The sequence below is a fragment of the Drosophila melanogaster genome, chromosome 2L, assembly GCF_000001215.4.
Source record: "Drosophila melanogaster chromosome 2L".
Lineage (NCBI taxonomy): Eukaryota > Metazoa > Arthropoda > Insecta > Diptera > Drosophilidae > Drosophila > Drosophila melanogaster.
In genome coordinates, this window is record NT_033779.5 from 7032721 (window position 1) to 7056204 (window position 23484).

General features: G+C 43.0%; 2 protein-coding genes across 13 annotated transcripts; both read left to right on the plus strand.

The window, feature by feature from the left end:
• On the plus strand, positions 1–5158 carry Caper. 7 transcript variants are annotated; one of them, NM_001298772.1, is made up of 9 exons: positions 1–119; positions 184–298; positions 1479–1553; positions 1764–1973; positions 2045–2192; positions 2687–2841; positions 2917–3315; positions 3465–4002; positions 4092–4893. In NM_001298772.1, exons 2-3 carry the CDS (start codon positions 245–247, stop codon positions 1488–1490), a joined length of 66 nt encoding a protein of 21 aa, NP_001285701.1. In that variant the 5' UTR covers positions 1–119; positions 184–244; the 3' UTR covers positions 1491–1553; positions 1764–1973; positions 2045–2192; positions 2687–2841; positions 2917–3315; positions 3465–4002; positions 4092–4893. The 7 variants fall into 7 exon arrangements, with proteins under 7 accessions (NP_001285701.1, NP_001285700.1, NP_001285704.1 ...); NM_001298771.1 differs by having other exon boundaries at positions 1–298; positions 2045–2190; NM_001298775.1 differs by lacking the exon at positions 1479–1553 and having other exon boundaries at positions 2045–2190.
• On the plus strand, positions 5103–23290 carry milt (milton). Of its 6 annotated transcripts, none has more exons than NM_080765.4 (6): positions 5103–5646; positions 7753–8060; positions 8230–8439; positions 18647–18925; positions 19040–20645; positions 20756–23290. In NM_080765.4, exons 2-6 carry the CDS (start codon positions 7886–7888, stop codon positions 21834–21836), a joined length of 3351 nt encoding a protein of 1116 aa, NP_542943.2. In that variant the 5' UTR covers positions 5103–5646; positions 7753–7885; the 3' UTR covers positions 21837–23290. The 6 variants fall into 6 exon arrangements, with proteins under 6 accessions (NP_542943.2, NP_723249.1, NP_001245927.1 ...); NM_164736.3 differs by having other exon boundaries at positions 5103–5558; positions 20756–22127; NM_001258998.3 differs by lacking the exons at positions 5103–5646; positions 7753–8060; positions 8230–8439 and adding exons at positions 9639–9792; positions 13534–14494.
• Positions 23291–23484: the final 194 nt, after the last annotated feature.

Here is a 23484-nt window from a genome sequence, read left to right on the forward strand (position 1 = left end):
TCGATAAGTTCTGTGACAACCCTGAAGCCGAAAACAAGCAGCCACGCTAGAGAAGAAAATCTGGTTGAAAATTGGCAAAAATTCTAATTAAAAAATCGCAAAAGCCAAAAGAGAAGTTCGTAAGTCGTCCTACGAATTCCGCTGTGCGTCCCCACCACATTTTGATTTCTCCAAACGTGCCAGACACCGAGCAGGGGACTTTTTTCACGGAGCACCCCGAATTGCAGCGAAGTAATTTTCGAATATGGCCGAGGACTTTGATGTGGAGGCGATGCTCGAGGCGCCGTACATGAAAAACGTAAGTTCCCAAAGGCCGGATAACAGCCAACTATCGTTTAAATTAAGTCCCACTGGCTTTTGTGCCCACCCAAGGCAATTATTTTGCTGTGCAAAAACAAAATGAAAAAAAATAGAAAAACAGTTACTTCATATGTATGTTTGTATACTTCTTTTCCCACATAGACACCCACAGGCGTACGTGCATTTTGTGTTTGTATGTAAGTCGTCTTCGTCTCGGGCACACACACACACACACACACATGTGCAGTCGATGCATACTAAGTGGTCTTAAATCGATTTTTAGCCTAATTTTGCTGTTTAATAAAAAATCGGCAGCCGGAACGCCAATCTGCGTGCTGATTTTCGTAATATTTTTTTTTCACACTAGACTGCGTTCATACAGAAAAGTGTTTCGCCAACGGAAAATCTGTCTGTGTGTGGGTTTGTGTTGTTTATTTTCCTACGCGGCATTTGATACAGTCGTGTACTGCAGTGGGTGTACAGTGGGGTGCAAAATATTTGGCAGGGCTGCAATAGCAACTGAAAACGTTTAACAAGTATCAGGGAAACTTAAAGGATTGAATTACTAACAAGACAGTCATGATTCTGTAAACTATAAAAAACAACGTATTTTAGTGATATTTTATATCTCTTACTAAACTTGGACTTTAATCTGTATTATTGACTGAAACGGATTTTGTAGCAATTGGTATTCCTCTTATCTTATCTGGGCAAACCATCTGTAATAATATTTATTAATAGGTTAAAACTCAGCCATATGAAATCATACTTGAAAAATCTCAATATATTATAAAATAATTTGTAGGTTAGCAAACCACATTTTTCCGTAGCATTTACAAATGCAATTTTCGGTGTGTTGTGGAATAAATCTAATAAAATTATCATTAATTAACCCAAAACCAAAATCAGCATTATTGTCCGACAGCTCGCCAAGGTTTTAGTCAATGTAGTAGTCTATGACATCCAGCTAAAGTTGGAAATTAATTGAATTGAATTCTTTCGCCCCAAACCAACAACTCATGAGTTCAACGCTCCTATTTCTTCCTATCTGCTGTCTCACTAAGAACTACCGACAACTACCCACACACAATCACCATTAAAAAATACAAAAAAAAAAAAAAAAAAAAAAACCAAACAAAAATGCTAGAATAATTCTTAAGGGTGAAATGTCTTTGCAGAGAATCGAATAAGCTCAATATTGTTGCTAGAGATTGTTTTGGTCATTCTAAACACAAAAAGCTGGAGACCATTTGGTAAGTTTTGAATGTGCCAGAAGCTGCGAAAAAAAACCAATTACAAAATTACAAAACAATAAAAAAAAAAAACCAAAACATATCTAGGCATTTTGTATAAAATATGATTTGTTTATGTTTGCGTTTTTTTTTTATGAACACAATCCAATTGAAATCGTTACCTTACTGCTCTATGTAAACCAATGAAACTGAACGTGCACTAAATTTCAGATATACTCCTCCTAACTTGTCTGGGGCAGCAGGCAGCACTACTACTACTCTCACTCACAGTCAGACAAGAATGAAAGTATCGCTCAAATTACAAATTACAGATTTACGATAAACAGAAATCGAAATATAAGAATATATGACCAACACATAAGCCCAAAACGCAAAGCCAAAGCCTAAAACAAACCAAACCTATTTGAACAAACAAAAAACGTAATAAGCAATTCTTAAACTATAGCACTACAATCTTACTTATATTATGTCTATGTCCTATATATATATAGACGACGTCTTTTTGAGAACCAATCAACCAGTCCACTCCACTAGCCAGCGCTAAACATTCCCCCAAAACTGATCTGATTGAGAATGAGAATGAGCATGGGAAATTTGCCCATGTGGAGACAACATTTCTCGCCGTCGTGAACCATCTGTGTGTGTGCCATATACAAATTAAATATATTACATATATTTACCAAAACTACGTATAAGATATCTCTCTATATCTATATCCATATTACTACCTTTGCTAAAAATTGGCAATGATCCCCAAATGATCATTGTTGACTTAAGCATTTCTACTTTATATACTTGCAGATGCCAAAAATTTAACTAATTTACTTTGATTTGCTTTCTCTTATTCAAAAAAAAAAAAAAAAAAAATATTTACGAAACTGAAAAAATAATATATCATAACAAACTCAATGATATAATCGAAAATCAACCAACAACGACAACAACGTAACGAACGATCAACGACCGTTATGTGTTCCCACCCACCAAAAACTGAAACCAATCGACAACAAAAAAAAAAATAATCCACTTATCTGTATCTACATTATTGCTTGCGCCCAACCAACCAACCCATATCCTCCCTGTCCGATCCCGCACCCAATCCACCAAACAAACAAAACAACCTATCTGTGTAGAATGTCAGTGCGGGCAGCGGTGGAAGTGGTGGACGCAAGCGCAGCGGCAGCAGTCCAGGCGGCGGCGGTGGACACGATGACGACTACGCCGAGAATGGTCCGCGGAACGGCAGCGGCGGCGGAAGCTCACACAAAAAGCAAAGCAAACGATCCCGGTAAGATTAATCAATAATTAATATGAGTTAAAGTACTTAACGAGTCATTCCTCGTTTTTTTTTTCACTCTCGCAGGAGTAGAAGCGGCTCGCGTGATGGCAAATCTCGACGAGATCGCGGCAATGAACGCAGCAGTCATCGGGACAAGGATAAGGAGCGCGATCGTAACCGCGACGGCGGCGACCGAGATCGACACCGCAGGGAAGGTGGCGATCGAGATCGGGAGCGGGAACGTGAGCGCGAACGCGACAGATCTCGTCGGAGTCGTTCGCGTGATGAGCGCGGTGGAGGTGGTCGCTACGGCGATCGTGACAAGGATCGCCGCTCGCGAGATCGACGCGGCGGCAGCAAGTCGTTGCAAGTGGATCGCTCGCGGGACAAGCGTCGACGCAGTCGTTCCCGCGATCAGCAGCGCAAACGGCTGAGTCCGATCCGTGAACGCAAGCGCAGCCATTCCCGCTCGAGGGACAGAAAGTAAGTTGAGATCATAGATTCCAAACCGAAAATGTAACATATGCCAGAGCTATTCTATACCTTTACCTTTGTAAAGCCAACAAGACAACTTAACGTTAACTCTTCCTTGTTGGCTCCATTTCACATAATATTCTTCTTACTTATTTTAGTAGCCGCCGTCGGGGAACCAATTCTCCGCGACGCCGCTCACCACCGAATGGAGCTGATCGCACCACGCCCACCGAACTCAGTCCCGAGGAGCGGGACGCCCGCACCGTTTTCTGCATCCAGTTGTCGCAGCGAGTGCGAGCCCGTGACCTGGAGGAGTTTTTCTCCAGCGTCGGCAAGGTGCGCGACGTGCGTCTAATCACATGCAACAAGACGAAACGCTTCAAGGGCATTGCCTACATTGAGTTCGATGATCCTGAGTCCGTGGCACTGGCCCTGGGCCTCTCTGGCCAGCGGCTGCTCGGTGTACCCATCATGGTGCAGCACACGCAGGCTGAGAAGAATCGTCTCCAGAATGCAGCGCCGGCATTCCAACCGAAGAGTCACACGGGTCCCATGCGCCTCTACGTGGGATCACTGCACTTCAACATTACCGAGGACATGCTGCGGGGCATATTCGAGCCCTTTGGCAAGATCGATGCCATTCAACTGATCATGGATACGGAGACGGGCCGATCCAAGGGCTACGGCTTTATCACGGTGGGTTTTCGAATTATACAAGGATTCAGATGATTATTTCATTAATTTTAATCATTAATTTAAACTAATTTCCGGGTTCTATTTTGCAGTACCACAATGCTGACGATGCCAAAAAGGCTCTGGAACAGCTGAACGGCTTTGAACTGGCCGGTCGGCTCATGAAAGTGGGCAATGTGACGGAGCGACTGGACATGAATACCACCTCGCTGGACACCGACGAGATGGATCGCACGGGCATCGATCTGGGTGCCACGGGACGTCTGCAGCTGATGTTCAAGCTGGCGGAAGGAGCCGGTTTGGCAGTGCCCCAGGCGGCTGCCAATGCGCTGCTGGCTACAGCACCTCAACCGGCGCCGTTGCAGCAGCAGGAGGTGGCACCATCGATAGCCACACAGTGCTTCATACTGTCCAATATGTTTGATCCGCGTACCGAGACAAATCCTACCTGGGACGTTGAGATCCGCGACGATGTGCTGGAGGAGTGCGCCAAACACGGCGGGGTGCTGCACATCCACGTGGACACCATTTCGCACACGGGAACCGTGTATGTCAAGTGCCCGAGCACAACGACCGCAGTGCTGGCAGTGAATGCACTGCATGGACGCTGGTTTGCCGGTCGAGTGATCACGGCGGCCTACGTGCCCGTGATCAACTATCACACCATGTTTCCGGACTCCATCAACGCCGTCGATCTGGTGACGTCCACGCGCAAGAACACCGACGATTGAGCTGAATGCGTGGGCAAAAATATTGTTAATATTCGTTACAAGAACTAATTTTTGGTCAAAACATTTTCAATTTTTTTAAAGACTCGACGCAAGCTGAAAATTAGGGGCACATATTAAAATACAATTAAATACATTTATAAATATATATGAATTTGAAAATTTTAACATTTCTCGCCTTCAAGTAATTATGTCCGTGAACTATATTAATGTGTAGATTGCCTGAAATGCTGCAAGATCATGTTACAAATGGTTAATTACGTAGTTTCTAGTGCTTAATTTGTAATTTGCTAGTTTGACCGCCAAAAATGTAAGGACACCGACCGACCTATCGATTGTTGGCTTGCACGGAGCTTGATTTTAAAACATTGGACATTGTAACATTTCCCATACTTGTTAAGCCGTAGTTTTACTATACAGATATTTTGTAGAAAAAAGAAACGCTAATCAAAAATAAATTGTAAAATTGAAAGAGTATTGAGTTTCAGGCGGCGATAACGATTGGCACGACAGAGCGGTTATCGGTGCACAGCGATAGTTTCGACTGCAGCCCTGGTTCTTGCATGTGTTGGGCAGCAGCCAATCGAAATCTGGCTAAATAAAATTAGTTAAACTCTTTGCTTTGCCAGCACAAACGCACACAGTGCACGGTGCACGTTGCATATTTTAGACAATTAACCAATAGAAAACATTTTCCAAATACTGACGAGCGCGATGTTAAGTGCGGAATTGAGGAAAATTCCATGTGACCCCTGAATTTCGTGTGCTTGTGTGTTTGTGAAAGCAGCGCGGAGAAAAAAAAATGGCAAACACAAGCCAACTACAACAAATGTAGGTACCACACAGCAACAACAACAATTAGAGGGGCTATTATAGGGCCGAAAATGAAAATTCAATAATTTGACGCCTTGGCGCAAAGGTTAGTTTTTCCAAGAGCTGTGAAAATTATTATGAAATGTGAGAAGTGCGCGCCTGTGTGTGTTTTATAATTCCCACACACACACGCACAACTGCGCCCCCGCAAATTTGTGTGCGTGAGTGTTCATGTGTGTGTATGGGCGAGTGTGTTCATTTTTTTGACCTCCCCCAAACAGCATCCCCCGCCCACCGCCCCACCATGCCAGCTGATTCATGCTGCTGGTGATAAATCAATGCTTCTAATCGAAGAAAACTATAAAAGACAACCACATGCAACATTTAACGGTGTCGTCTAATGACCCTGCCCCATTAAACAACAACAACAAGCGACGCGACGCGACGCGCTACTTATATAAGTGCAAAAGTATGTGTGTGTGTGTGTTCGTGCGTTTGAGTGCCAAAACAACGCAACTTTAACAAATTGCTTGGCTTTTTGGCAAGCGTTTGAGAATTGTCGTCGCTTGGAAATTAATTTTAGAGCATTATGCCATCCACGCTAGTGTTTTTGGCCTGACAATTGCGCGCTCTTTGCGTCTAAAAGGAAAAGAAATAGAAATTTGAAAAATGCCTTCCTGTGTGTGAGTAATAGAATGCGTGAATGTGTGTGTTTGTGTTTGACAGCAGCGCAGTTGCTGCGCTGCCAAACTATTACCGTTAGCCGGCGGTTTTCATTCACGATTTTCCGTTTTGTTGTTATTTCTGTCTAAAAGCGAATTGCCCTCAGTTCTTCGATTTTCTACGTGTTATGCAATGCAAAATGCAGCCCAATGGGCGAGAAAAAAAAGAGCGCCATTGATTTTCTGCTGTTATCATTAGGCGGCCGTATCGCGATTTAGCGGGGAACACCTACCTTTCTTTTGGCGTCACATGCCCGCAACTTTTTGCTCTTTGTGCGTCATTGTTTAAAAGTCATTTCGAGTTGCAAATTGAAAACTCCAATTCACATTCAGCTGTTCACGATTGCTGCGTACACTGTGAGAATAATTTTTTCACATTCCTTTGGCATCTTTAAAATTATAGTAAGGGTATTCCGACTACATTTTACATTGAAATGATGATGGCATCATTTACGAGGCCATAAAACATCTGCGTCTACTGGTAAAAAATCTAGGTAAAAATCTAGAAAAAAACTTCACCTTTTTCAGTTTAAATATTTTGGGTTCCAATATTCTATTCAAATTTTTAAAATCCGTCGATCAGGAAATAACCATTATTTCTTTCTGTGCCGTGTTTATTGACTAATAACACTTTTACCTCTTGTTCGTTCGTTTTTTTTTTTTGCTATTATCACCGCGGTTTTTGATGTATGTTTCTGAGTGCAGGCGACGGGCCTCTGAGCACGTAGTCTATCTGTTCCACCTGGTTTTGGCCATCTCTTTGACTCTTGGATCTGCTCTTCGAGTACTCCAACATTGCCGACCTCGAAATCGTCGTTATGACTCGACAAAGCTTGCAGACTCCACTCGATCAATTGGTTGGTTTCGGGCCAAGAAGAATCAGTTAACGACTGCGCGGCGATCAGGTCTCTTCTTTGGTAGTTAAAAGTTTAAAAACAAGTGCCGAATTAGACTTAATCAACAGGTCCAATTAATCGTAATTGTCAAAATAAAGTGATATTCAGCACGCTTTACAGCTTGTAATAAATATGAAAGACATTTAATCATTAAATGAATGAATGATCTTTATCTACGTGAAAGTTTGACTAAGTTTAAATGCAGTGATTTCTTTCTAAAGTCAAAATTGTACCGTGTGGAAAAGGCCTAAACGCTCATTTCACAGAAATCAGTTAGCTTTCCACGGGGTGTCTGACTTTGCGACTGCCAATTTATGTAGTAGTTGATAAATATTAGTCGAAAATCCTTTGACGTTGCGCTAATATTTATAGTATTCATAATCATTCACATTCGCCCGCCGACTTTATCAGCCAGCAAATAGATAAGCAAAAGTCGCATACGTTCGTTCCCCTGTTCGTTTGTTAGCAATGAACTCATTTCGATGGCAAATAGCGAAAATAGAGTGGAAAAAGTCGCTTGGCAGCTGGCTTATTAGTTTCATGTGATTGGTAGCAAATTAACACAAGCCCGCCTTCTCCTCTCTCTACTTTCAGTTGAGCAACTAACCACCAGACGCGGCACATAGGAGGAGTTCCCAACCCAAAACGGTGTCCACGCCGCGAATCCCCAAAATCAAAGAGTAACAATTCCAAGACAATACTGCTAACCAGAAGCGATCACCATTTAATGCTATCCGCAACTTTGGGGGCCAATGGCGGCTCTCAGCCGCTCAGTCCCTCCGCCCAGGCGACGCTCAGCAAGCACCTGCCGCGCCTCCAGTCGAAGCGTCTTCTCCAGCAGACGCAGTTGCAGTCGCCGGCTGCCGCCAGACCACAGACCTGCGATGCCAGCTGCCTGACGGGTGAGCAAATCATTTCGATCTCAACTACAGTCCAACTATCACAAGCTAAGCTTATCCATCCATTCATCGTTTTTCTGTGGTAAATCTTAGCATGGTAGTTGAATTGCAGGTGCACTCTAAACAAAATTTCACACAAACGTGCTAATATATTATGTTGTAATATTCACAGAGCTGTGCAGCAGCGAGAATTTGCCCGAGGTGGAGATTTTCTCACTGCTGGAGGAGCAGATACCCAAGTACAAGGTGCGCAACGATTTCCTCACAAACTTCTCGGGCTATGCGAATGAGGACTGGTTCGTTCCGGCACCAGCGCTGCCCATTCCGCCGGAGGGTCTGGGCTTGACCAAGGAGCAGACAAGAGAGTGCCTAAACTATTTCCGTGAGTTGCATTTAATTACTATTCTAAGTATATAGAAGATTCCTGTAAAAAGTAAGTTGCGTTTTCCATGACTCAATCATTTGAACGAATGAGATCATTTGTAAACTTGAAATATTATTTAAAGTGCGATTTGATTCAGGCTGTGTTCAACTGTTTGACTTCATATATGTGCGACAATATAGAGTTTTAAATTTATTATTAGTAAAGGAATATTACATATCTATTCCTTTTTCAAACAATATTATAAGGGTATCATAAGTACAAGATTGCAAAAGCAAAACTGAAATATTCTTTGCCTAATATTATTCATTATCTACATATTGCAAATCATAAGTGGGTGAAGACCAAAGTCATTTATGGCTTTCATAATATATTTGTTTTTATGGCACTGGTCAACTCTGCCTAGCTATACAATTGCCCAATTAATACAAATTTATCAGCGGAAACTTGTGCGCTCACCCTTTGAATCATTCATATTCGCTGTGAGTTATACAATCTATATACTATAGTAGAGTATATATATCTGTATATCTTGTATGCTTTCACTTCTCCGTGGGCTTTTGTTTTTTAAAATTCCCAAATGTTTTTATGCGTTTTTAAGTATTTTTCAAATTGTTTATCCACCGTCGCTTGACAGCAAAACGCAATTTTCTTTTATCTACGCAAGAAAGCAGATTAAAAATAAATTGCCATATATACTATATGGTGCAGTATTCTTTTTGTATCACATGCCAATGTTTTTTGTCTCTGACATTTGTGCGAATATTATATTTAATATTTTTTAGGCTCTCTTTGAAATGTCTAGTTCATGTTTATTTATGATATTTGAGTTGACAGCCATATGGAGATGATTTGACTTGATACTAAACAAAGTATAATAATTTCCATTGGTTATAACAACTAAACAAATGCGGTTTATATTCTATATGCTAATATTAACATAACATATAATAATGTGCAGGGAGCAAATATTAAAGCTACTTAATTATAATTATGAATTTTAAAATACTGCCCACTTATCGATTTCCCGCGCCATTTCAACACTTGTTGCTCAAGACTCCAGGCAGTGTTGTGAAACGCCCGCTGTGACAGCTGTGGCCCGACATTCCCACAAGATCACTGCCACATGACAGCTCCATCGAAACAGCTGAGTGGGGCCCGGCCGGCGATCTGGCAACGCTGCGCGTGCTTTTGTCATTTTGCTTTTCGATTTTGTCGGACGTTTGAAATCGGTGGGGAAAGAGGAAAAGTAATGGTGCTGCGCTCCGCGTGCTTGTGTGTGCGATATTTCAAATGCCTTAGCGCCGCCGCGAAATAAATACGTAAACTGAATTGTGTGTGCCAAAACGAAATGTAAGCGGTGTTCCGTTCGCTCCGTTAATAAGTGCGAAAATTACGAAAAATCTGTGTTTTCGTTCGGCGTTGGCAGTGAAATTGTGCGTGTGCACGTCTGGCATAATTTGCCAAAAATACTCGAGAAATATGTGTGCCAAATAAAAGCAAAATGGCATAAAGGCGAGCCAATGGCACTGCCGAAAAATCATTAACACAAAAATTATTAATAATATTGCTCATACGCGCTGTGTGCGCCGCCAGAGCAGTTGGAATTTCTCCAAGTGCCTTTTGTTCGTGCCGTCATACGAATTGAATTTATTTTTAGGACAACTATTGCCAGTGTATGTGTGTTAGTGTGTGTGTGTGAGTGCTAAAGTTTTTTTTCCTTCCTTGCTTCAATTTTTTGTGAATTATGAAGAGGAAAACGCTGGCTGTTGTAAACATTTAAAGGGAACGCGCGTATTAATGTATTAATGGGTGGAGGCCATGGGCAGGGCTTGTTGTCTGTGTGTCAGCTTAATTTGTTCTTGCCGTTCGTTCAATGGGGTTTCTTCGCTTGCAGTTGTTGTCGTTCCGTCTCTTTACATAATCGCTTTTCCATGCCGTCTTTCGGTTTCGCTGATAAGGAACGTTATAATTCTATATGGCCCTCTATCGGAATTCCCGTCCATCTCTGTCGCGCATCGGCATTCCGTCTCTGTCACTTCAAAAAAAAAAAAGCCAGCTGTTTGCCGATGTTTGTTTGCATTAGGTGTGTGTGCGCTTTCCATTGTACATATGTACATGCATACATATATAGACATGTGCGTGGTGGACGGGCAATTTACCATTTACCGCTACACGAATTCCCGACTTCCAGTTCTTGGATGGCAGCCGGTTTACAGTGATCCCTGGGTAAACAGAAACTCCTAACAGATGCTAATTTGTATCTCTGTGTTAAGAACACAAATAAACAAAGCGCAAAGGTCAGGCTGGAACAAAAAAAACAATCCATGTGGAAGTGATCAATTTTATGTGTAATCTCTTGACGCCTGGAAATTCATGGTTATATTTATATTCGTTATACAGTTGACTAAAAATTTCAACAACAAATAAGAGAAAACCCATATTAGGCATAGAATATAAATATCCCAGAATTTGATGTTAACATTGAATTTCTATTGAGATTAAGAAGGAAGATTTCCAATTAGTCATTCCTTTCTTCACCTATTAAAAGTAATGATTAATAAGCATGAATCACACAGGTCAATGTATCTTGGTTATACAATCCGTTGATTACTTCTCTCATAGCCAGCAACAACTGTACTCCATTGGCGTGGCTTCTTTATCGATTGGCATTATCTTTACCCAGTAGCTTGGCTCTTCCGCATCAATCAACGGTTTATCTGGCTGAAGAACGCGTTCCGTTGGCTCATCAAGTTGTTCCGCTAAAAGAAAAAAAAGAAAAACCAACCGCAAACTACAAGAGCACAAATGTACAAATTTTCAAATGGCCACGTTAAATGGACAGTCATAATCGCCCTGGCAATTGTACTTTTATTGGTGCTAAGCCTGTGCCGCACCAAATTCCGCGCGAAAATTGGTGTCATGTTCGTGGGTCCTAAACTCGGGCAAAAAAACATAAAAAATGCGAAAAAAAAAAACAAAGCCGCTTATGTGCAACTGACCGACCATGCTTCTTTTTATTCAGCAAACAATTGGCCGAGATGGTTTACATACATATTGTGACATACTTTCATTGCGTCATTTCGCAACAGCAGCACTGCACCACCTGCAGGCTATTCGTTCAATCTGTCGGCATTTGCCTCTTCAGCGTTTTCCTCTGTGTCACTGGCCTATTGAGGAGGACAATCACACTGCCCGCCGCTAATTGGTGCAAGAAAATGTGGCTCGAAAACATTTTTCTCGGTAATAACCATTGGATACTACAACTATCATTACCCATAGGCTATCACTCAAGTGCAGCGGACATCGAACTTCCTTGACGTTGTTGCCGTTGTTTGTTATTTATTGATCAATAAAACTATTTAAAAAATTAGCTGCTCTTAATGCAGATTTAGGTGAATTATTGACTGGTAGCGATTATAGTAACATTAAAGTAGCTGGCTGTGACTTAAACTCCCCCGATATATATTGTAACCATTTATTGCGTAACATTTTGTATCTGATTTGTCTGATCTTGAATTTATCCGTCGCATAAACCATTAATCCGTTGGATACCGAAAAAAAACAACCTTGTACCATTGCTCATCTTGTAGTGACCATAAAAATCTGCTTAAATGCACCGAACTTTTGCCATTAATTAATTACGAACAGCATTTGTGAAAGTTGATGTGAACCAAATACATCAGAAAAACTGCAAAGCTACAAAAAAAAAAAATAAAGTAACAAATAACAAATAACATGCCAAATAACAACTGAGTTGGTCTTATGTTACTGCTGCCGTTTTCGCTTTATTTTCGCGTGTACGAATTGATTGGCCTTTTTTGGGATGTTTTGCCTGCTTTTCCCTCAGCTATTTATTATTTATTCAGTTGTCTTTACATAATTACCATACCCCGAGGCCCATGAATGCTCGATCGGTTTTTATTATCTTCTCGCTCATTATATATCATATCATATATCACATTTTGATTCAATCAGCCAATCAAGTTGTATGCATTCCTGTTGCCGCTCGTTTTGTCATATGTCATATGGTTTATCTATGCGATAAAGTGATTTATTCGCCGGCTCCCTTCGAATGTTTAGGTGCCTGAAGTTGGGGAACGTGACTCACAGGTGCATACGCGCTGTGCATGTCGATGAACCTAAAAAAAAACCCGCGCCTAAATGCCGCTCTCAAGTGTAGGGATGCAAAAAAAAAAATTAATTTAAAGCTTAACAAAAAAAGGTGACTCGGATCAGTTGACTCATCTCCGCATCTCGGATTGTGGGCATCAAGGCTTTTTTTTTCAGTTCGACTAGCCAGCAGCAGCAGCAGCGGGGGCTTTATGTTGGCCATCTCATGTTGGCCATTCATTTGGCACAACCGTTAGTAACTGAATCTAGCTCAGCATCGGCAGTTATCGCAGCTGGGTTCAGCTCAATTTTCTTTCACTTCGCCCCACTGGCCGGCCATAAAAAGTGATGATCGAATGCTGGCTATTGAGAGCGTGAATGGACCAGCTACTCGGGATGTGCACCATTTCCCACATTCTAAAGCGCAGCCCACGCGTTTTTTTTTCCTACCTGAGATGGTTCTAGTTTGGCCAGAGTTTTCCCAGCAACCTACGTGATCTTGGCCACGGACCAGCGCTATTCGAATGCATCTCCCGTTGCGGGCAAGGCTAACTAATTTGTAAAACTCGTTTGCGCCCAACTTTCCTCAAAGTGGCAGCCACTAAATCTACGCCATGCCCACACAATCTGTCCACTCTTGTCGTTGTGAAGTCGTCGCAGTTTTGAAATATTTGTGATTTATTTTTGTTGACTAGCATTGTATGTAAATGCTGGGATTTATTATGCACACACAATTTTGCCATTGTTGGTATTTTTGGGAAATGAGGCAAACATCTTCCGCAGATTGCTGGCTGTTGCTGATGGTGATGGTGATGTTGATGGTGACTTGCCTCATAATCCGAGTGTTAACATTCGGCAATCGTTCGAAAATAGCCCATCGATAAGTGCAATTTGGACTTCTTGCTGCGCAGTATTTTAACAAGAAATTGAACAAAGTAACTAACACACACATGCACACATCAACACTCGCAATCTTTATAGGCACTGCTGAATGCAAGCCAAATCCCAGAAAAGCTGTTCAAACAAAACTCTTAAAAAAATTTCCAGTTAGAAGTTAATTGTTCGTGTGTTCCAATACATGTTAAAATCGAAATTAAAACTTAAAAGTTCGCGTCAAAACGATGTACGTACAGCAAAATGCCATTCCTCAACAGTGCAACGCGTAGTAAACCAAATCATCAAGAACCAGAGTCCCATCATCATGACATCAAGAAGCTAGACTCCCTGCCCATAATAGTCGAGCAGGAGGCGGACGATTATGGGCAAACCTTCGAGCATGGCAACCAGCTGAATAGCACCTTTTCCTTGGACGTCGAAACCGGCAGTTCGTCAACCTCGCTGATCGAGAGCAAGTCGAGCAGCTCGCTGTGGTCCACCGCCAACTCCGAGGATTCCCTGAACGCCACCCTGATCACCAGCCAACCGTCCAATTCCAGCAAGCATTTCGAGAACACCTACAAGCTGCTGGGTCAGCACCTGGATTTCAATTGCCAGCGCTCGGCGGATAAGCTGCAGCATCTGAATGGATCTGCTAGCGATTTCGATAGCCTGTCCAGCTGCTCCTCCATGTCGGCGATCGTCAATGGGATTGAGCCGCCGCCCACGCGTCTGGAACTCGAACTGGAGGCAGTGGATCGCATGCGTTGCATTGTCCAGCAAATGAAGTCGGGGCCAAAGTCGATGGATCCGCCGCTGGGCGTGTCGGCTCCTCATCTGGCGCTGCTGCACGACTTCGCCTCGAAGGGACAACGAAAAGTGGAGGCCAGTGTGCCGGGCACACCGGTACCCAGTCCGATAACGGGCGCACTGGAGGCGCCGCACTTTGAGTTGCCACAGGAGCTGCTGCAGGCGGCAAGCAGTTGGGAAGTTATGTACTATGCCTCCAAGAACGTCGATGGCAAAAATTGCCTGAAGGTGGTGCGCAGTCTGCTGACGAACAAAGGTAAGAATGAGATCCTGACGGGATGTTGTTTCAGATGGTTCCGAGTCTTCTGAACTTGTAGCCATGCCAATAGACAATGTCAAGTGTCTGATAATTGAGGCATTAAGATAACATATAATCCATCGCTCTTCATTACACACGAGATAACAATCACTTCAGTGGATAATTGCGTGTGAGATAAGAGTTACACTCGAATAGTTTTCGCATTTGATGAAGCTTTCAATAACAAGTAGAGTTAAAGTTCGCACAATATATATAATCATTTTATTGCATTGCTCATATTGAATTAGTAATAACTTTATCTTTGGCAATCGGCAATGATATCTGCCTTATCAATATGCTTACAAATGGACATGGCTTTACTTAGATTGGTTTGTTATTAAAGTATTTTGGCAATATGCCCTCACACTTTACACTTTCTTGCTTTCTTTTCTTATCGCTGAAGTGCAGGCTGCATGTCTTAGCCTTAATTTGGGTCTATCTTATCGAAAGTCTTTCATTTATATTTCCTATTATTAATGAACTTTAGTGTTGTTTTTCTGGTTATTTCTGATTTCTTTTGTTGTGGTCGACGTGTGAGCAAACACGACAGCCATTTTTCGCACATATATGTAGCCTTAAGCAAATATTCTCCATTTACGCCCATTTATTTTCTTTTTTTTTGATGTTCAGACTTTGTATTTGCTTTCGATATACTATACTATATGGATTGTTATACGGCTTGTTATTAGAGCCGAGTCTGCCATATTGATATTTGCACAACTTATGATGGCTTTTTTTGTACGATCCTAAAATCGCCTATAGACGATTTTAGCAAGTTCATTAGAGAAAAACTATCAAGTTTGAGGGAAACGAAGGGCATGGGATGGCTAAAAAGGCACATGATCTCAACTAGTGCCTGGGATCTTTATTGCTAGGGCCGAAACTTATCTCTACGCAAGTCTTGTATTAATTTAGTTTTCCAAATGTGGAGAGGAGCTTTTTTGCCTTATCATTTGTTTGCCAGACACACACTATCTTGGCCGATTGATTGCGGAAAAAGCTCAAGTCATTTATTGCCATTAATGCAGGCAAAAAACCACATGACATTATTGTCTTGAAATCATCACTGAAGTTCTATTAGCGTAAAGCTGCCAAAAAACCCATTAGGTACGTTTTTATGACTTGCACGTTTCTCTCTATATCTTAAAAACTAATCGAGACTCTATACTAAACTGTTTTAACCTACAGATTCCCTTATGAGATTTTAATGTATTTAACGCACATTAAAATTAAATTCATTAAATTAATAAAGAACACTAGCATTAAAGTGCGGTTAAACTTTCATGTATTTATTGCTTTATAGGGTAATCTAATGTGCTACACGCAGACCTAAGATAATGAGTTTTCTTCCAATTTTTATGACTGTCCGACGCGTGCTGTAAATCATTAAGTGGAAAATTAGCAGGTTCACAAACTCTCTAACTAGATTTTTAATTTTTAAAGCACAGTCCGGAAGATCGTAAATCGGCTAATCCGATCCATCGCTGATCCTTAAACCATTTCATTTTGTGCAATAGTTTTCTACCTACCTGATTTATGTTAAATGTTTTGTAATTCGTGGAAATACGAATCTCAGAATCTCAGAATAGGTACGCAGAAAATTACCCGCGTAGTTTTTCGCGCCCTAACCATGAATGGGATTAGGATTAGGCGGAAAATGGTTCCGGTTTTTAGTTGGAGTTTTCAATTTCCCGCTGTTTACCTGAGAAATAGGAAATGTGATATATTGTGAGGGGAAACAAACAATTGGCAAAGGGATTTGATGGCCAGGGGTCGCTTATCCGGCTCATGTGCATCGAAAGTTTCGAGTTAAATTGTTAGCTTGCTGTTATACAGGGTTTGTCGCCAGTTTCCGTTTACATTGCTTTAGTTACGCAGTATCATGTAGTCGACCCTCTTACTACACCACTGCTATTTACCTTTTGAGAGCTGGCAACACTGTACCGCTCTCTGGCTCTCGCATTTGTGGATGCCATGGTGGTGGATGTGGACTTCGATTCCAATACAACAAACGAAATTCATTCACTCTTGGCTTCCACGCCTCGCGTTTGTCATTCTCTCGAGTATCTGCAATCTGTAAATTACACAATTTGTGCAAAATCCGAACGGAAAAGTAAAACAATTTGTGCCAAACAATTTTCCAAAGTCAAGGAGTTGCAATTTCGAATAGTGTGCATGCGGTTAAAGATTTAATGAGCAATTCGAAACGTTTGCAAACTGCGAAAAGAATATAAAAAACAGCACGCAAAAGGCGTAAGAAGAAGAGACTGTATTTGTGTGTGTGTGTGTACCGTCACGAGTTTGGAGCGCAGTTTTTGTCCGTCCTCCTCTTTCCATCTATATTTGAAGTTTTCGCGTTTATAAGTTTTTTGTTGTTGTTTGTGGGTTATGTCTCTAACCTTTGGACTTTTGAACTGCTATTATATATTTATTGTGAAGTGAAGTGAAACGCCGAAATATTTAGCACATGTGAGTTTACCAAAATTGTCTTTTTGTATTTCCATTTAGAATTCCCAGCTGTAAGCGTAACTATTGCCATTTCCCTTTCACTGGAAATGTCTTGGGGGAAAACGCCTTTTACTTTAAGTGATGCTGCTGCAGTTGTTGTTGTTACTGCTGTTTCTATTGTTGCTGCCTGCGCTGCCGGTCCTCCTTCGACGTCGACGTCCGCAGCTGCCATTTGAGTGTGTGCGTTTGGCCGAGCAAGAAGTTCCACTTCCAGTTTCCAAGCTGCGCTCATGGCTATTTATAAAAACAAAAACAGAAAAGATAACATTGAGCCAGTCAAGCGAGGTTTTTTTTGTTTTACGTTTATTTTCGGCCAAGCGAAATCTTTGAAAGAAATAAATTAACGAGCTGCAAGTGAATTTGCGCATGCTCGGCGTTTAGTGGGTGGCAAAGAAGAGAGCCAAAAGTGAGTGGGAGAGAGCCGCACGATGACAGTTATTCATTTTCTCTTGTGACTCTGGACAATTCGCATTAATTTAGCAATTAGTTTTAATGTTTACATTCACCGAGCATCAAGGCAATTGAATAAAAAACTACAAAATCATGTGACCCCCGGGTGAAAACGAAGAAAAGAAACGGATAAACGGGGTGAAAACGCCGAGGGAAAAATAAAACACCCCTCTTTGTACCGCCAAACAAGCCGACAGTGCCTAGACGGAATTTGTAAAATGCTTTAAAAATTACATAATACAAATCGAAGAGGAAATTGCTTAACGAAATGATTTAAATTTAAATGTGATTAGATCTAAAGCAAGAACGCTAAGTGACTAAGAAAAGAATTTGCCAAAGAAAACGAAAGAAATCAACAAAGACAAAATGACGCACGTAAACAATGGGGAAGTAATGGAAAAGGAGATGGAGCCAACGGGAGAGCGAGAGAGAGACAGGGAGACTGCTGCCGGCAGCGGGGTCCATCATCGATTTTTAGCCAGTGCATCGGAGCGAGATGCCAATAGCGGGAATGCATTGGAAGCTGCAGCGACAAAAACAAAAACAGGCACAACGATTACCAACTTGGAAGACTTGGCCTTTGAGGCATGCCAAAATTGGTCGGATTTGCACCAAGACTTCTTCATCACGGACGATGAACTTGAGTACGAGGATGAACTCTCTTTGGGCAGCAGCATAGGTGGAAACATTGCAACAACAACGACAGCAGATGCAGCAGTAGAGGGTCTTATAACGGGAGAACATCAGAACGAGCAGCTGCTGATGGAAGGTGCTTATGCTATAACTGTTAAATCGATGAATCCAGTCCAGTGTGGAGCTATTGCATTCCTTTCCAACACTGTCACAGGGAGTCTTTCATAAAGTGCCTCCCCGCTACGGTGAACTTTTGAAAACATTGATTATTTTCTGTAACGAACACCAAAGAGTTTCTACTTTTGAACAACATTTTTTCTGAATTGATTTGTGAGAAACATTTGTGTAGAAGATTCTCAAATCGTAACAACATCACTACTTGTGTTCGTCATTGTCAAACAGAGCCTGTTGAACAAATTGCCATTATTTTCTACGAATTTACAAATTTCAACATAGTTATTCCTTCTATTGATCTGCGTTTATGGTTCCATAATTATTTGGTCTTTATATATTTTATAGTTCTATGCGGCAACCGCGTTAGCCAAATGACTCGGGCGTACGATGACATTGAGGCCGTGACGCGACTGCTGGAGGAGAAGGAGAAGGACCTAGAGCTGACCGTGCAGATTGGCAAAGAGCTGCTCACCCAGAACAATGCACTCGAGGCACGGGTCGCGGATCTGGAAACCGATCTCAAGGCCTCCAACGACGATCGTGCCCAGCTGGTCCACGAGCTGCACAAGAAGAACGAGCTCATCTCTGTGCTTACCAACGATGCAGACGATGGCACAGATACTGGTGAGTTAAAAACAGATAACGTAATCTATATGGGTAGATAAGTGAGCAAAAAATCAACTTTGTATAAGTCAGAAAGTACTTCATGACTAATTATATATAATTTTCGCTCCACAGACACTCCCACCATGTCGAAGTCTATAACTTTGGATCTACTGCAGCGCAAGGTCAACTCCCTGCTCGACGAGAACAAGTCTCTGAAATGCGAAGCCACCCAACTGGCCCACCAGACGGACGAGGTGGAGGAGCACGAGCGCCAGCTGATGGCCGATATCAGTGCTCAGCTAAACGATGCTAACTCACAGTACGACAACCTCAGTTTGGAGTTGGAACGGCAGCGGGAGGAAAACCGGCTGCAACATGAGCAGATCGTGAACCTGACCGCTCGCCTAGCGGAGGCGGAAATGCGACTACACCAACTGACGCAAGACAACGACGAACATCTCTCGCTGCTGCACGTGACGAAAGAAAACCAAAATGCTTTGGCCCTGGAACTGGTGGAGTTCAAGCAGCGTTACGAAGAGGTGCTCGCTCTGCTGCACTCTGCTCAGGATCAGCTGAAGCAACAGCGAAAGCGGTCGCAGCCACAGGCAAGGAGCTCCTTCCTCGGTGGCCTTGGAACAAGTGGCGCTGGCATGGGCGGCAGTCTTTTCCCGCCGGATTCACTGCACTGTGAGCTTATGGAGTCTTCACTGTACTCAGAGAATAGCCTAGACTCTGGCATATCCGGCGACAGTCAGCGATCAGCGGACCGCATTAGCCGCATGATGATGCACATGCCGTCCGGCGGCATGAGCTCGTCGACAATGGGAGGTAGCGTGTATGCGGGAGCTGGCAATGTGCCGCCATACAAGCGGGTATTCGACACAGTGCGATGTGCCGGCAAGAGCGGCAACTACATGGACAGCGGCAACGTGTCGATGACGCAACTGGGAGCTATGTCGATGAGCAGCTCTTCGGGGCCGCGCATGGCTTCGATGGCGTATCCAGCGGGCTCCTACTATCGTGGCGGTAGCAATCAATCTCTGGGAGTTAAAACTCTGTCAAGCGAGAGTCTCAACTCCCAGTCGGATGACGGTTATCCAGCCCAGCCCTCTGGTGTGCCAGGAGCGCCCGGCGCCAAGGAGCTGGAGGCGGCTCTCAAGAGGCTGACGCCGGCTGAGGTCTTGGCTCGCCGTGCTATGTTGTCCTATGCTCCGGCTGGAACCTATAACTACGACGAACCAATGGGTCACGGTACAGGTAACGTTCGAAACTCGGATCTACCGCTGGGTGTGCGCACGCCGGACAGTATTATGTCCACCGGCTCGTCGGGAATGTCGGGCTCCACGAATCACATGTCCGCTTCGATGACGCATCAGTGGCGACTACCCGAGAAGCTGCAGATCATCAAACCCATGGAGGGATCGCAGACATTGCACCATTGGTCGCGCTTGGCCACGCCCACGCTCAGTGGACTGCTGGATGAGCGTCCCGGCGTAACGATCCGTGGTGGACGTGGCCTGGATGATCTGGGAATGCAGATATACACGCTGTCGGACGTAGAGGAGGATGTTAGCGATGATCTGCCCGGCAAACAGTTTGAAGCACCGGGCTGCACGTTCACCTACACCAATAGCATGGTCATGCATCCGGACGATGGATTCGTTAACGATCTGTCATTCCTCTCGCAGTCGCAGATGTCGTCCCGAATGGCCTCCACGTCGACATCAAGGCAACCCAGGTTAGTATTATTAAGGGTGGATAGAATCAGTATACTCGTTTCCTTCTTTTTTCTTTTTTACGCATTATTTCTAAGCCCGATTTATAATTCTTGTTGTGTTCCACTTTCAGTTGTCCTGCCACGCCTCGCGCTGGACTATCGCGCAAAAATTCCTGCTCCACATTTTCGGTGAACCTCGGACTCGCTGGAATGCTGAATGAGAGGGGCATCAAGGCGGTGACGCCCAGTGCCCTCAACACGCCCGCCGGACCTAACTTTTCGCCCACGGTGACGCCATGCAACAGCCCGGAGGGATCACCTCCTCGTGCCCAGTCGCCCGAGCCGCTCTTTGGTCTGCTCTCGTGTGGTGCGGATTTGATCCGGCGCAAAATCGTAGGCGATCAGCATCAGCAGCAGCAACAGAAGCAAAGGAGCAGCCTTAGCAAGCAGCAGCAGCAGAAGATCATGCTCTCGCACCTGGAAAGACGTGCCCTGCGATCGCTGAACCTAATTGAGAAGGTGGAGAGCATCGGACTGGAGAACATAATAAGCGCACAGAGAGGCCTTGGCTCAGGAATCGCGAACCGCAGCAGTTCGCCCCTGAGCAGTGGCAGCCTACAGAGTCTCCACACCAGCAGCAACAGCATTGTGGACGACATACACTTCGATCGGGCACAGATCAAGGGTGTCCTGCATCGAGGCCTGAAATCGCCAACGCCCGCAACAGCATCAACATCTGCAGCTGCGGCGGCTTCAGGGCCAGGTATCTCGACGAGCAGCAGCACGAGTGCTTACAATAGCGATGATAGCGACGATCAGGGCTTGGTAATGAAAATCAAACCGTCGAAGAGCGCGACACCCACAACAACAGGAGCAGCACAAAGTCAGCCAAGTTCGGCGACGACATCCAACGGCACGGCGAGTGAAACGCGACTGAAGCAGATGCAGCGCCAGAAATCGCGCAGGCAGCTAAAGAACGGAATGGCCAACCAGAGGCCAGATCTGGGCACAATTTCTGGCGCCGGAGGAGGCGGACGAGTGCGCCCGGATCTGGGAAAGGTAGCCGACAGCGGCAGCAGCAGCAAGCTCAGCACCAAGCGAAGTGAGGCTAAGCCTGCGGAGGAGGAAGAGGCGACACCACAGACCATCACACAGGCGTTTGTGGGTTCAGTTAGTTCCTTGCTTTTTGGCCGCAAGGGCGGTTGGCTGTAAAACAAATAGCTAATCATTCACAACCTTATTCTTACGCTTGCTGGACTATAGTTTACTTTTAAAGGAACGGCGGAAGGATGCCTTTTGCGAGTGAAGTAACATTTTTATTTAAGCACTACGCGAGAACAAGTTGAATAACGAAACGTAATGTAATCGTGTGATGAACGTTTAGTTTAATTTTTCTGTTTAATACCCCGCATAATGCCTGTCATCGCCACCTTAAGCAACACTGGAAAGAAGGTTTTAGTGTTTGTAGCTGTGATTTGTAAATACATATATAGAGAAATGTTTAAATTTAGTAGTTATTAATCGAGTACTTCGCATATTATTATTATTATTTTTGCTTCAACCGACGACGGCAATATAAGAACAAAACGATGGCCAGCTCGATAGAGAAACCGAGTTCCAAAGCAGCTATTTTTAATTTAAACTACATTTTGCCAATTTTGTATTTATTTTCCCTGTGTTTATTACCACTTAAACGAAAACGAAATCGAGTATACATTTTTTTTTATTGATTTCGTTGTGTAAAGGGTCAAAGCAGGTGCAACGTTGTACATACATATATAGAAAGAACAAAATGAGAGAGATCAATCTGTAACTTGAATGTGGTTAAGTAAAGAGGTGCATATATATTTTTTTACACGCGTATATAGTTTGCGTTTTTCGCTTTCCACACAAGATACGTACTTCGTAGCCCCCCTTCCCCTTTCCAAATACTGTATCACAAAGATCATAACTCAAAATGCTATTGCTTTGACTTACATCTTATTTCGGTGGTGTCAACTGCGCCACCATACGAAAATACATAAATTATAGCGAAAAACGATTATTTTTCTAGTCCTACACTGGGTGGGTGCTCGTTTGGCTATGCAGAATTGCAGAGCATAGCTTCCAAACAGAGCGCACTTAGCCCGAGACACAAGAACTTAAGAGCACTGAACAAATGTGTGAAGAAATCCGTATTAGTATGTTCATCGCTAGGGAACAGCATCCAAGAGCCAGTAACGAATGCACCATGGCCAACCAACCAATCAAGCATTAGCAATAAACGGACACATGTTATCCAATCACTCGCGATCACACAAAAGCTCGCAGTTAGCAGGATTCTCAAAACTTAAGTGTAAAGTTGAAGATCAGATCAGTACTACTTTTGTTACTTTGACTTCGAACGGTTTTTAATTTGAAGAACGAAAATATCATGGAATAAGAATATATTGATTAAGATCAAGAAGTAACATATGTTTATTGGAGTTGTACGCGTTTTTCGAGAATTTATGTTTAATAGCATTTCAACTGAGCAGTTGGCATTGAAAGCTAATCGAGTGCGTGCCCTAAAGCGTAAATTATACAACAATTTGGAACACAAAAAGGATTGTAAAAGTTATTAGTTTTAATTATCAATATATTTATTTATATCTGCAAAATAAAGAGAACATCGTTAAATACAAAATAATTGAAAGCGTTTTCTTTGGCAATGGGAAACAAATTGAGGAAAAAATGTTATGAAAACTGGTACATTTAGAAAACTAAATCAAAACTAAATTTATATTTAATTTTCTATAAGGTTGGGGTCGCTTAATAAATTTATGCCATATATTGCATAAATCTTCAATAGGGTGATCTCACTTTATCAAGGCGTTTTTAC